General features: G+C 35.4%; 1 protein-coding gene across 5 annotated transcripts; it reads left to right on the forward strand.

The window, feature by feature from the left end:
• Positions 1–2,927: 2,927 nt before the first annotated feature.
• On the forward strand, positions 2,928–14,027 carry LOC127083742 (probable galactinol--sucrose galactosyltransferase 2). Of its 5 annotated transcripts, XR_007788522.1 has the most exons (16): positions 2,928–3,343; positions 3,578–3,849; positions 4,538–4,628; positions 4,731–4,871; positions 4,996–5,103; positions 5,186–5,305; positions 5,407–5,817; positions 5,922–6,063; positions 6,161–6,228; positions 6,342–6,476; positions 6,578–6,789; positions 7,017–7,105; positions 7,531–7,893; positions 11,539–11,828; positions 12,673–12,780; positions 12,888–13,179. XR_007788522.1 is itself a non-coding variant. In XM_051024074.1 (15 exons), exons 1-15 carry the CDS (start codon positions 3,165–3,167, stop codon positions 14,010–14,012), a joined length of 2,640 nt encoding a protein of 879 aa, XP_050880031.1. In that variant the 5' UTR covers positions 2,928–3,164; the 3' UTR covers positions 14,013–14,027. The 5 variants fall into 5 exon arrangements, 3 of the variants coding, with proteins under 3 accessions (XP_050880031.1, XP_050880030.1, XP_050880032.1); XM_051024074.1 differs by lacking the exons at positions 12,673–12,780; positions 12,888–13,179 and adding an exon at positions 13,994–14,027; XM_051024073.1 differs by lacking the exons at positions 12,673–12,780; positions 12,888–13,179 and adding an exon at positions 12,038–12,298.
• The last annotated feature ends 226 nt before the right edge of the window (positions 14,028–14,253 follow it).

Raw genomic sequence — 14,253 nt, forward strand, 5'->3', positions numbered from 1 at the left:
AAATTAACTCTTCATCCTCATTTTAATTTAACATTGCCATTACCATTATTTATCATTTAAAAGAAATAATAAGTTAAATTTTCATTCATCACTACCATTATCTTTGGGCCAAGCCAAAAGTCAATTTCATGGGTCATTTTGATTATAACACCACCATCCATAAAATTAACACCAAATCATGTCATATTCTACTATTGTCACCCCATATCACAAGCATACACTCACAAGCCACAAGCAAGATTTGATTTGAAATAAAATTAGGATTATTCAAAGCAAATAAATTATATTCCATTACAAAATACATATTACATAACATCCATAACATTCTATGTCATTCCATACATATGTTCATACAACCTTGAAAGGGAATTGAACGAAACCAAAACTCTACATTTTCATTAACCAAATTACATACACAGTGCAACCACACAACTTATAAAAAAATTGAATTAAGTAGAATATATTTATTATATTAAGAAACACGTGAAACACCACATACATTGCAGCTTCACATACATTTATCTCATTTACAAACAAATAAAATGAAAAAAGAAGGAAGAAGTTGTTTGTTTAGAGCACGAGATTATACGCTACACATCACCATCCTCATGGCCATTTCCATACATCACACATACATGCATATTTAAGGATCTCTTCACTCACTCTAAAAAGGCACCAAAAAAACTCTAGCAAAAACATTCCTATAAACACATGAGAATCACTCACCAAACCTCTGAGGGAACTCTAGTTCAACTTCCAATTCACCTGCAATAGTCCAACCTAAAAGAAAGAAGAGGGTTCAAAGAAGAGAAGAAGAAAACAGGCATAAAAGAAAAGAAAAAACATAACAAAGAGAACATACATGAAAGTTGCAAAAACATTGTTCTCAAAGTATGATAAAAAAATACAAAAACATCCCAAAATCAAATAAAAGCATAACCTATTGCGTATGACTAATCCTAATTCACTGACTCCTCCTCTGTTGTAGGTAACCCAAGGCATTTTGTGCCTCGTTAAGAATGGAATATGTTAGGGCAACCGCATCATCGACACCTCTCTTAAGCAACTCATACTTTATGCCCTCATACGTAATCCACATAATATTCTGCCAGATCGGCAACACGTCAATGAAATGGTCATCCCTGGCCTGCTTATTATCCAAGATCTCCTCATGAGTAGGGCTAGATGGACGTCTATGAGCGTCCTTTGTCATGACAATGTGTGAGACACTATAGAGCCAAGTCATGTAACCGTCCGTATAGGACCATTGCCTTGTGGCTGACATACTCTGATACTCCTCTAGTACCAGATGACTCTCCTAGTCCACCAGTATGTCATCAAGATGTTTACGGACTATAGTGTTAGGAGAAGACACGAACGAGGATCTCAAAATGATTTGCACAAATCCAAATTGACGCATGCATCGCTCCGACAGATACCTCCACATCATATTTTCCCCACATGCCAACCATCCATAGTAAAATAAAATAGGGTCGAAGGGAATAGTGTCCCGATGAGTATTGTATGATGTCCAGTCGATGTCATCATGTTAAGTTTAGTCAATATACACATAGAACAGTTGTACATCATCATTCTCTCTGTGCGGGCAATATAGGCAAGCACGTGGCCAATCCTCAGTATACTCTAGCACGCGATCGAACCCATGGATGCAGTGAAAGGGGGATATGATCCATCCTTCAAAATGAATAAGAAAAAAATATTAGTAATAAGTGTAATAAATTGGTTTTGATATTAAAAGTGGCTATGGAAATTACCGTCAGTAGGATGCAAGAGCCCTGTCATTTGCTTTGTCATCGAAAGAGAACCTTCGCCTAGTCGCGCTCCTGTTAAAACATGAAAAACCAAAATACCAGTCGTAAGGCAAGTGGTTAAAACATATGAATAACAATCGTTAACAAAATACATTTTCATCCTAGATATGCCCAACAACATGATCTCTATAGTATATCAGTAAGGAGGTGTTAGAGGGGCCTCCTGAAAAAAGGTATGGAATTAGAGGAACATCATCATGTGTATTAACAAGAGCTTAATCCTGATCTACGTGATCAGGGGAGACATGCCCTTGTGATGAGGACCCATGTGACAGACGGCTCCTAGAAGTAGATGCTTCCCCCTTATGAAGCCTAGGGACGGTTCCCCACATAACTCTCGCCTGCTCAACCTAGCCCTCAAATGTGAAACGAACGCGTGTTGGGTCTCACGACCGAGTCTCAGTCAGTCGTCGTTGTTTGCAACCATTTTCCTGAAACAATACTAGAAAAATACATTAGTTAGCATTCAGGAAAGTTGCATGTATGCATCTCCGAAAATTAGTAAGGATGCAATTCGAAGATGCATCTCTTAAAAAGCTCGTGTCTGCAACAATGATAGAAACTGAATCCAGTCTTTCCCTAACAACAAAGAATGCAACCAAATCCATAGCGCATGTCTCTAAAAGCTATCTATTACGAATTTGATTACTACCTAATGCAAATATAACATACAATTTTACCTAATAGTTGAGAAACTTAATCAAAAATCGATGAATTTTTTACGTTAGGAGATGCACATTCAAAAATCGATGAATTTTTTACTTTTCGCCAAGATTCTGAAAAACATATATAAATGTGGGAAAAGAAATTATCCTATTTATTTGTGTTTTCTTTCCCAAGTGATATTTTAATGAGAAGTGTGGGAACAAAGTGAGTCTATGTGTTAGCTCTAATTGTCAAATATTTTGTAAAAGATCAGATTTCTATAGGAAAGTGAGATTGAACAGATTTAATGGTTACACTAAAATCTGTTTGGACAAAACAGGTGATAATTTTCGCCTATTGTTAGAAGAAAACCGAGTGCCGTGTCCACCGCCACCACTTGCAGACTCTAACGACAAAATTTGAGTCAAAATAACTCAAAACAAATAGTAATAAAAAAACATCGGTGATTAATGCTATTTACGTTCATATCTATCACTGTAACAAAAGATATGTATGAATTAATAGAAAATTGTTCCCTCGTGAATAAAGTAACCTTCCTTCCACACCAGCTCAAACTGTTCACTTCATCATTCATCAACGCACCTAACAAATTCCATTCTCCAATTACATTCTCAACTTCCTTTTGGTGTTGCATCTCTCAACTTCGTTCATCCTTTGATTCCCAACATGACGAATACGGTTGCGCCTACGGTAAAGAACGAGTGTCTTATGGTGAAAGGTCACGTGATTTTGACGCGTGTCCCCGAAAACATTGTGGTTTCTCCCGTTTCCACAGGGTCCGCTTTTTTAGGTGCAACTTCCCCAATTCCAAGCTCCCGTCATGTCTTCATTCTCGGCACTCTCCGGTAACTCTCATTCCTTCTATTTTGTTTTCTCTTTCCATAGAAGCTGTTAGAGATAGTTAGTTACAAATTGGTTAGGTTAGTTGCAAATTAGTTACAAATTGGTTAGCCTAAATGAGAGTTAGTTACACGGCTCTCATTTGATCAATACAATTTTTATTTTTATTTTTTTTATATTTTCTCTCTTCTATATTTTTATAATCTTAAGTTTTTTTTTCTATTCACAAAAAAATGCAGGGGACATAGATTGTTATCTTTATTTAGAGTCAAAATATGGTGGATGATACCTCGAGTAGGAAGATCCGCGAGCGATGTTCCAATGGAAACTCAATTGCTGCTAGTAGAAGCAAGAGAAGAGACTGAAATTAAACCAGATTTTTCTTCTGATTCTCAAGAGCATGAACAAGAGAATATTTCCTACATTCTCTTCTTGCCTGTGTTGGATGGAGCATTTCGCGCAACTTTGCAAGGAACTGCATTGAACGAGCTTCAGTTCTGCGTTGAAAGTGGTTAGTTAGTTTGTTTTTCATTTGCCAATATGTTTTATAGAGTGTTCTGATAATCAACATGTTTTCATATCATTTGCTTTTGAGACTTTTGATTTTCTAGCACCTGAGGCAGTTGAGTTTTTAAATAGAGTCCAAAGACTTATGCATAGCAATGTTGTGTCTCCTAAGTCAAATGAATGTAGATTTTAAGATGATTGAATTTTCCATTCAAAAAGAAGTAGTGGCGTAGCTCATTGCGTGTTTGCCTTCTATTTCTGTGTAATCTTGATTATACGTTTAAAGTGAGTGTTGAAAGAATGAAGCATAGAAGCTTTGAAGTGATGATGTGTTTAAGCCTTTTCAGTTTGTAACCTACTTTTCTGTTTTAGCAACTGAGTTTCAAAAGTTAGTTAGAAGGTTTCCTTTCTGGGAAACTAGACGGCTAGAGTTGGTTTTAGTTTGTTGTAGTTAGTTGAGGCTTTTTTCTACCACTTATTTGATAAGCTATATAAGATTTATGCATGTACAATTTCAAGTGAAGCTCAATAATGCAAATAGATTGCTTCAAACTCTTTTCTCTCTTTTCTTCATGATGAATTCAGTATTCTAACAGAGAGAGAGAAAAAAATATTCTACATTATTAATTTATCATTGTCCGCTCAGCTGTTAAATTCAATACTAATATGAATTTTGATTTTGAATGCTTTAGGAGATGCCTGTGTTCAAACTTGTCAATCACTTGAGGCAGTATTTGTAAATTCAGGCGACAATCCATTTGAGCTAATCAAGGATTCTATCAAGTATGTTTTTTTATTTCTTGTTTTAGAATGTCCTTATTCTTTGCAATATGATGATTAAAAGAACAGATTTCATATCCACTTTATTTGTAATTAATGACATAGGATATTAGAGAAACACAAAGGAACTTTCTGTCATCTTGAAAACAAGGAGATTCCTGTACATCTTGATTGGTTTGGTTGGTGCACTTGGGATGCATTTTACACTCAAGTAAATCCACAAGGAATAAAAGAGGGGATTCAAAGGTACCTAGTACTAGTACTAGTACTATAATGTTAATGTCCCTTTTCAAGTAACTTTACCTATGTGGTAAGCCTGTAAATTTTGTAAATATTGATGATGATTTTGTTTTTCTATTAAATTAAATAGTCTCTCAAGTGGAGGTTTTACACCAAAGTTTGTCATTGTTGATGATGGATGGCAAGAGGCGCTCAACGAGTTTCACAAAGAAGGCGAACCACTAGTTGAAGGAACTCAGTAAGTCTCTCTTTTCGATCGAGGTCATACTTTTTGGTTCCATTTTTTATTCCTCTTGCTCACATATTTTATAACCTATTAGGTTTGCAACAAGACTTATAGACATTAAGGAAAATAGAAAGTTCAGCAGTGCTGGTTCCAACAATTCTTGCAACAATCTCCATGATTTTGTTCATTCTATCAAACATAATTTGAGTGTAAAGTAAGCTATCTGAACTCAATAAGAAGCCTAGAAAGTAAAACCACCATACCGTAATTCACGGTAACCAAAACTGAGAATGAATATGATTCTGCATTCTACAGATACGTTTACATGTGGCATGCTTTAGCTGGTTATTGGGGAGGAGTGCTCCCATCTTCAGATGCGATGAAAAAGTATAATCCGAAGCTTGCATATCCTATTCAGTCACCTAGTAACTTAGGGAACCTAAGAGATATTGCCATGGACAGCTTGGAAAAATATGGAGTTGGAATCATAGATCCATCAAAATTATATGAATTTTACAACGACTATCACGAATATCTTGCTAGCTGTGGCGTCGATGGAGTCAAGGTAGATGTCCAAAATTTGATAGAAACTTTGGGTTCAGGATACGGTGGACGTGTTTCATTAACCAAACAGTATCAAGAAGCATTAGAGACATCAATTGCAAGGAACTTTAAGCGCAATAACCTCATTTGTTGCATGTGTCACAACTCTGATTCAATTTACAGGTTTACATTCTTAATAGTCTTAAGCTAATACAATCTTAAAAAATCTTCGGATATGTTTTCTGATGAGTAGTCCTTTTTTTTTTATTATTATTCTTAATTCTCAGTTCAAAGAAGAGTGCAGTAGCAAGAGCTTCCGAGGATTTCATGCCAAGGGAACCAGCATTTCAAACCTTACACATTGCGTCGGTAGCTTTTAACAGCCTTCTTCTAGGAGAGATATTTGTACCAGACTGGGATATGTTCCAAGTAATATTCTCGTGTCATTAGTTTTCTAAATCGTTCATGTCTGAAAATGCTATTGAGTTAGTAGCTTCATGTTGGATCTGAAATGTTTCTATTACAGAGCAAGCACGAGACAGCTGAGTTTCATGCTGCAGCAAGAGCAATAGGTGGTTGTGCAGTATATGTTAGGTAATGCATCAAATCTGATACAATTCTTGGTCTCACTTATTTTGCCTTAAAAAATTACTATATAGATTGAAGGAAAAAAATAAATATAATTTTACATTTTTGATGCATAACAGTGATAAGCCAGGAAATCATGATTTTAAAATCCTGAAGAAACTAGTACTGCCTAATGGATCAGTCTTGAGAGCAAGATATGCAGGTCGTCCTACTCGAGATTGTTTGTTTCAAGATCCTGTAATGGATGGTAAAAGGTAAGTTAAGTTGTTACTTTTATTAGTCTCTAATTTGCCACAATTTTCTAACCAGTTTTTCATTCTTACCAAACAACTAAATTATTTTTTATTCTTTACAGTCTGCTGAAAATTTGGAACTTGAACAAGCTGACTGGGGTGATAGGTGTCTTTAATTGCCAAGGAGCAGGATGCTGGCCAATGAAATCTTCAGAAGTCACACCGACACACTTAACCATTTCAGAGAAAATTAGACCACTTGATGTTGAGTTACTTGAAGACATAGCAGGTGAAAAATGGAATGGAGACTGCATATTATATGCCTTCAATGCAGGTTCGAATTTAATCTCAGGAAATTTTTGGATTAAATTTTTATTTAAGTCTATAAGTTTGTTTCAGCTTATTTCCTTAAGCTCTCCAAGATAGCTTATAAAACAGTTTGAAATAGCGTATACATAAACACTTAAATGATAAGTGTGTATGCTCTAAGCGATTAAGTAATGTCTACGCCTTTTAGAACCTTACATATCCAACATAATTACAAATTGTACAATATTGCAGGCTTGCTTTCCAAGCTACCAAGTCGAGGAAAACTACAAGTGTCCTTGGAGACTCTTCAATGTGAAGTATACACAGTATCTCCAATCCGGGTAAGTGTCATGGCATTACTACATGATACATTTTGTGAAAAATCATCTTTTTTTTCTTTATCAAATGTTTGTTGAAATATTAAACTTGATTTGGGCCTAATTTTATTATTTGATTTTGGACTTAGTTATTTGGGCTTAGTTTATTTTGGATAATGTTTCTAGAGAAGTCTTGTAGTATTTAGAATATCTAGATATTTCTTAAGATTGTAATATTTTCTAGAATACTCTTTGAATATCTAGAGTTGAGAACTCTCTAGAATTAGTGTGTCTAGAGTTCTCCTTAGAGTACTATAAATAGAGATGTAATTCAACACTTTTGAATCAAGCAAAAATACAAAGTTCTCTCTTCCATAAATAATTCTCCTACCTACCAAGTTTTTATTCAAGCCTCTAATATTCCCACACACTTTTCCTAAACACAAAAGGGTCTATTTCCAACAAAGTGGCATCAGAGCTTCAAGGTCCTAAAAATGGCGAATGGAGGTTTCCCTTTTCAAATGCCGATGCTCACAAAGAACAACTATGACAATTGGAGTATCAAGATGAAGGCGCTACTAGGAGCTCAAGATGTGTGGGATATTGTTGAGAAAGACTTCAATGAGCAAGATGAAGCCTCGCTAAGCCAAGGGGTAAAGGAGACATTGAGGGAGTCAAGAAAGAGAGACAAGAAAGCTCTCTTCCTCATTTATCAATCGGTGGATGAAGATACATTTGAGAAGATCTCCAACGCAACGACGGCCAAAGAAGCATGGGACAAACTTCAAACTTGCAACAAAGGAGTGGAACAGGTGAAAAAGATTCGTCTTCAAACTCTTAGAGGTGATTTTAAACGTTTATTTATGAAAGAGTCCGAGTCAATTTCTGATTATTTTTCTCGAGTATTGGCCGTAGTCAATCAACTTAAAAGAAATGGTGAAGATGTTGATGAGGTAAAAGTCGTGGAGAAAATACTTCGCACTTTAAATCCAAGTTTTGACTTCAATGTTACCAACATTGAAGAAAACAAGGATTTAAAGACCATGACTATTGAGAAACTCATGGGTTCCTTACAAGCATACGAAGAAAAACAAAAGAGAAAAATTAAACAAAAGGAGGCTATGGAGCAACTACTACAACTCAACATAAAGGAAGTAAATTATGCGAATTACAAGAGCCAAAGAGGACGAGGTCGTGGCCAAGATCGTGGGCGTGGACGAGGACATGGAGGAGAAGGAAGAGGCAGTTACAACAACTACTCTAACAATGGAGAAAGAAGTTGGAATCCACAAGCAACAAGAGGCCGTGGAAGAGGAAATTCATGGTCGAGGTGACAAATCATAAATCAAGTGCTTCAACTGTAACAAGATCGGTCACTATGCATCTGAGTGTAGATTCTCGAAGAAAGTTGTGGAGAAAGCTAACTTTGTAGAAGAAAAAGGCAGAGAAGAAGAAACTTTGTTGCTCGCGTGCCAAAACCAAGTTGAAGAGAAAAGAAACAAATGGTACCTCGACACCGGCGCAAGCAATCACATGTGTGGCGATCGAAGCATGTTCGTAGAGATCAATGAAGCGACAACTGACAATGTCTCATTTGGAGATGACTCAAAGATACCGGTCAAAGGCAAAGGTAAAATTCTTACACGCTTAAAGAATGGGAGTCATCAATTCATATCCAATGTCTATTATGTTCCTAACATGAAGAATAATATTTTGAGCTTGGGACAATTATTAGAGAAAGGCTATGACATCCACTTGAAAGAACATAGTCTTTTCTTAAGAGATTGTAGACATAACTTGATTGCTAAGGTGCCTATGTCAAATAATAGAATGTTCCTCTTGAACATTCAAAATGATGTTGCAAAGTGTCTCAAGACTTGCTATACCGACTCTTTGTGGCTATGGCATCTACGATTCGGACATCTCAACTTCGATAGTCTAAAATGTTTGTCAAAGAAGGAAATGGTGAGAGGCTTGCCTAGTATAAACCACCCAGACCAACTATGTGAAGGATGTCTAGTTGGGAAGCAATTCCGGAAAAGCTTTCCAAAGGAATCAACGTCAAGAGCGACAAAACCGCTAGAGCTCATACACACTGATGTCTGTGGACCAATCAATCCAAATTCTTTTGGTAAGAGTAAATACTTTCTCCTCTTTATTGATGATTATTCTAGAAAAACATGGGTTTATTTCTTGAAGGAGAAGTCAGAAGTGTTTGAAAACTTTAAGAAGTTCAAAGCCCTTGTGGAGAAAGAAAGTGGTCTTTCCATTAAGGCCATGAGATCTGACCGAGGAGGAGAGTTCATTTCAAATGAGTTCCAAAAATATTGTGAAGACCATGGAATCCGCCGCCCACTAATAGTGCCAAGATCACCACAACAAAATGGAGTAGCAGAGAGAAAGAATCGGACCATACTTAACATGGTGCGAAGCATGCTTAAGAGCAAGAAGATGCCGAGAGAGTTTTGGGCCGAAGCAGGGGCATGTGCGGTTTATCTGACAAATCGTTCCCCAACAAGAAGCGTGCATGAGAAGACACCACAAGAAGCATGGAGTGGAAGGAAGCCTGGGATCTCCCACCTCAAAGTGTTTGGAAGCATTGCCTATACTCACGTTCCTGATGAAAGGAGAACAAAGCTCAATGATAAAAGTGAGAAGTATGTATTCGTGGGTTATGACTCAAGCTCCAAAGGGTACAAGCTCTATAATCCAAATAGTGGAAAGATCGTCATAAGTCGTGACGTGGAGTTCGAAGGAGAAGATTGTTGGGATTGGAGTCTTCAAGAAGACAGGTACGATTTTCTTCCTTACTTTGAAGAAGAAGACGAAATGGACCAACCAATGATAGAAGAAAATATGATGAGGTATTTGCCCCTGTTGCTCGTCTTGAAACTATTAGACTGGTCATTTCTTTGGCAGCCCAAAATGAATGGAAGATCTATCAAATGGATGTGAAGTCGGCCTTCTTGAATGGTTTTCTCGAAGAAGAAGTTTATATCGAGCAACCACAAGGCTATGAAGTAAAAGGGCAAGAAGAAAAAGTCTTGAAGTTGAAGAAGGCATTGTACGGACTCAAGCAAGCACCGAGAGCTTGGAATGTTCGAATCGACAAGTACTTTCAAGACAAGAACTTCATCAAGTGTCCATATGAGCATGCACTCTATATTAAAGCGCAAAGTGGAGATATTTTGATTGTGTGCTTATATGTTGATGACTTGATCTTCACAGGGAACAATTTAAGCATGTTCGAAGAGTTCAAGAAAGACATGTCAAATGAATTTGAGATGACAGATATGGGGCTCATGGCATATTATCTCGGCATCGAAGTAAAGCAAGAAGACAAAGGAATTTTTATCACCCAAGAAGGTTATGCCAAAGAAGTCCTTAAGAAGTTCAAGATGTATGATGCCAATCCAGTTGGCACCCCGATGGAATGTGGAAACAAGTTGAGTAAGCATGAAAATGGAGAGTTTGTTGATCCAACTCTTTACAAAAGTTTGGTTGGAAGTCTGCGTTACTTGACAAGTACAAGGCCGAATATTCTCTATGCTGTAGGAGTCGTAAGTCGCTACATGGAAGCTCCAACAACAACTCACTTCAAGGCGGCAAAAAGAATCCTTCGATACATTAAAGAAAAAGCACTACTGGTTTTGTGTTCTTCATGGGAGATACTGCTTTCACTTGGATGTCAAAGAAGCAACCTATCGTCACACTATCAACTTGTGAAGCTGAGTATGTTGCTGCCACATCATGTGTTTGTCATGCAGTTTGGCTAAGGAATTTGTTGAAAGAATTAAAAATGCCACAAGAAGATCCTGTCGAAATATGTGTTGACAATAAATCAGCAATTGCTTTGGCAAAGAATCCTGTATTTCATGAAAGAAGTAAGCACATCGACACTCGTTACCACTTCATAAGAGAATGCATCGAGAAGAAGAAGGTGAAGTTGAAGTATGTGATGTCTAGAGATCAAGCTGCTGACATTTTCACCAAGCCACTCAAATTGGAAACTTTCGTGAAACTAAGGAATATGCTTGGAGTCACAAATCAAGTTTAAGGGGGATGTTGAAATATTAAACTTGATTTGGGCCTAATTTTATTATTTGATTTTGGACTTAGTTATTTGCGCTTAGTTTATTTTGGATAATGTTTCTAGAGAAGTCTTGTAGTATTTAGAATATCTAGATATTTCTTAAGATTGTAATATTTTCTAGAATACTCTTTGAATATCTAGAGTTGAGAACTCTCTAGAATTAGTGTGTCTAGAGTTCTCCTTAGAGTACTATAAATAGAGATGTAATCCAACACTTTTGAATCAAGCAAAAATACAAAGTTCTCTCTTCCATAAATAATTCTCCTACCTACCAAATTTTTATTCAAGCCTCTAATATTCCCACACACTTTTCCTAAACACAAAAGAGTCTATTTCCAACAATGATAACCTATGTTATAAACAGGTGTTTGGTCATGTACAATTTGCACCAATTGGATTGCTTGACATGTACAATTCCGGAGGAGCTGTAGAAAAACTGTCCTGTACAATGGATGTTGCAGATTGCATAACAGTAAAAATCCAAAGCAGGGGAGGTGGCCGTTTTGGAGCATACTCTAATGAGAGACCGAAAAGTTGCTTGGTGGACATGAAGGAGGAGGAGTTTTGTTACAACTCTGAAGATGAATTACTGACAATTAAACTTGATGGTGAAGGCAATTCAAAGGACATAGAATTTGTATTCCAAGAGTTAAGGTAGTTAAATGTTGATGTACCGAATGACTCTACATGTTTTTGTATAGTCACTGATGATTACCTTTAGTCTATGAAACACGGATACGACGATACGCCTGATATGTATTCAAGGAGTATCCGATTTCTTTTATTTAAAAACAAAAAACTTCTAATACATTCTGATATTTAAAAACAAAAGAGAATATAAATTTGCGTCGCACATTTTGCAGAAAGCGCCGCGGTTGGAGGTGTAACCCTATATAGCACTGCACCATGTAACACGCGTGTCACAATTTTCTAAGGGCAAAAAGATTGAAAAAAGGTTCAAAAACTATTGTTTTTCAGTCACACCTCAAGTATTTGCTTCATTTCTCTATAGGAAAAACATTTAATAAAGCTAAAGGTAACTAAATCAAAATAAATAAATAAATTACAAAAATTGATGGGGTAACTAAATCAAAATAAATAAATCAATCAATTATTGAACCTTTATAGTTTATCCTCACTTTCAACATCCAAACAAACCACTGTCACCGAAAATTCGGAATGGAACCAGGCCAAATGGAAGAAACAGGAAAACTCATCGCTCTATCATACGAAGAAGATGACAGTGAAATCGATATCCAATCCGAAATTACATATGCCAAAAAATGTGCCGAACTAGAATTTTCTGAACTCACCGAAGAAGAAGAAGCGGAATTGCTTGTTGGTAATTTGCCTTTAGATGTTGATAATGACAAATTAGCCACACTTTTCGAACAAGCCGGAACAGTCGACTCTGCAAAGGTCACACACGCTTTTCAATTCTCAGTTTGTTGCATTGCATTTGTGGTGAAATTAAATTCATTTATGGTTGTTGTTTTAGGTTATACATAAAAAGACTACCGATAATCAGAGTCTTGTTGGCCATGGATATGTAACCATGATCACAGTTAAAGAAGCCGAGTCTGCTATAGACAAGTTCAACGGCTACGTAAGTTCAAATCGATACTACGTATGACACTCCTTATTTTACAAGCCGGTTTTTGTAAGAATGAGTTATAAGTCTATATTTGATTTTTATACTTGTTATGGTAACAGGATTATGATGGAAGCTTGTTGAGTGTGAATAAGGCTAATACCAGAAGATCTAGGCCTGAGCAACCACGTATATCTGAACCTGTCACAAAAGCTTATGTAGGTAACTTGCCATGGGAAGTTGATAATACTAAGCTTGAGAAAAATTTCAGTGAACATGGTAAGGTTGTGAGTGCATGACCATCAATTATGGGCGGACTTTATTCCCCATCACTCTTCTATCATCTTGATATGAAAGATCAGAAGATGTTTAAAAAAATTTAAATAATACTAATAGTTTGATTTGAAGGAAAAATATGTGTATATCATATCCTGATGGCAATGATGAGTAGTCTTTAGGTTTTGGCATGCTTCAAAATTAAAAAGTTCAATAACACAATAGTTATAGTTTATGATAAATAACAATGACGATCAAAATAAATAATTTTAAATAATAAAAAAATTCATTAAATAATGTAAGTAACACTATTAAAAAATATATATTTAATCTTAAATATGAAATAGATTTTAACCTCGGTTATCGAGGTAATGAAAATTCTCCATTATACTCATTGATTTTAAAATAAAGGAGAGAATAGTTGAAATGATATTAGTTCGATTTCTAACCATCGTTTTTTTATATTTTTAAAATTAGCGTCACATATCTCTCTGTTTATGATTAAAACCAAAGAAAAAAATAATTTTATTTTTTTTTATAAAAAAAATACTCATTACGAATATTAATAAATTAATTTGTTTATAAATTATATTATTTATATAAAATATTATATTGGTAAAATATATAATAAATTTTGAATTTGATTTATCGTTGTCGGTGAAGAAAAAATATTAGATATCTTAGGAAATAAAAAATGATAGATTCTCGTTTTATTGAATCTTAGAGAAGATCAAATATTTTATATTCGATGCATTTGTTTTTTATATAAAATAAAATAAAAATATTCAATTATATAATTATTTAAGAACACAAACCTTAAACCTTAATAATTTTCTGCTATTGTAATTTATCATATGTAATTTTTTCAAGCTTCTTTAAATTTCAAAGTTTTTATGTCAAATGTTTCATTATCAATTTTTAATATTCATACTGCATTTATAATGTCTTTTAGGTTTCACACGGATCACTAATGACAGTGTGTTGACGGTTGAATGGACGATAAAGATTTATTTAAGGACGATGAAGAAACTTATTAAACACGTGGATCGGTAAATGGACGACAAAGATTTATTTAAGGATAGTGAAGAAACTCATTAAACACACTTATATCCCCTAGGTTATTACTCAAAACCGAGGTAAATGTGTTTCTTTTTAAATAAAAAATACAACAAAATATTTTTTTTATCCCAAGCGCCACGTACCTCTCGATTT

Source organism: Lathyrus oleraceus, chromosome 5, assembly GCF_024323335.1.
Source record: "Lathyrus oleraceus cultivar Zhongwan6 chromosome 5, CAAS_Psat_ZW6_1.0, whole genome shotgun sequence".
Taxonomy (NCBI): domain Eukaryota; kingdom Viridiplantae; phylum Streptophyta; class Magnoliopsida; order Fabales; family Fabaceae; genus Lathyrus; species Lathyrus oleraceus.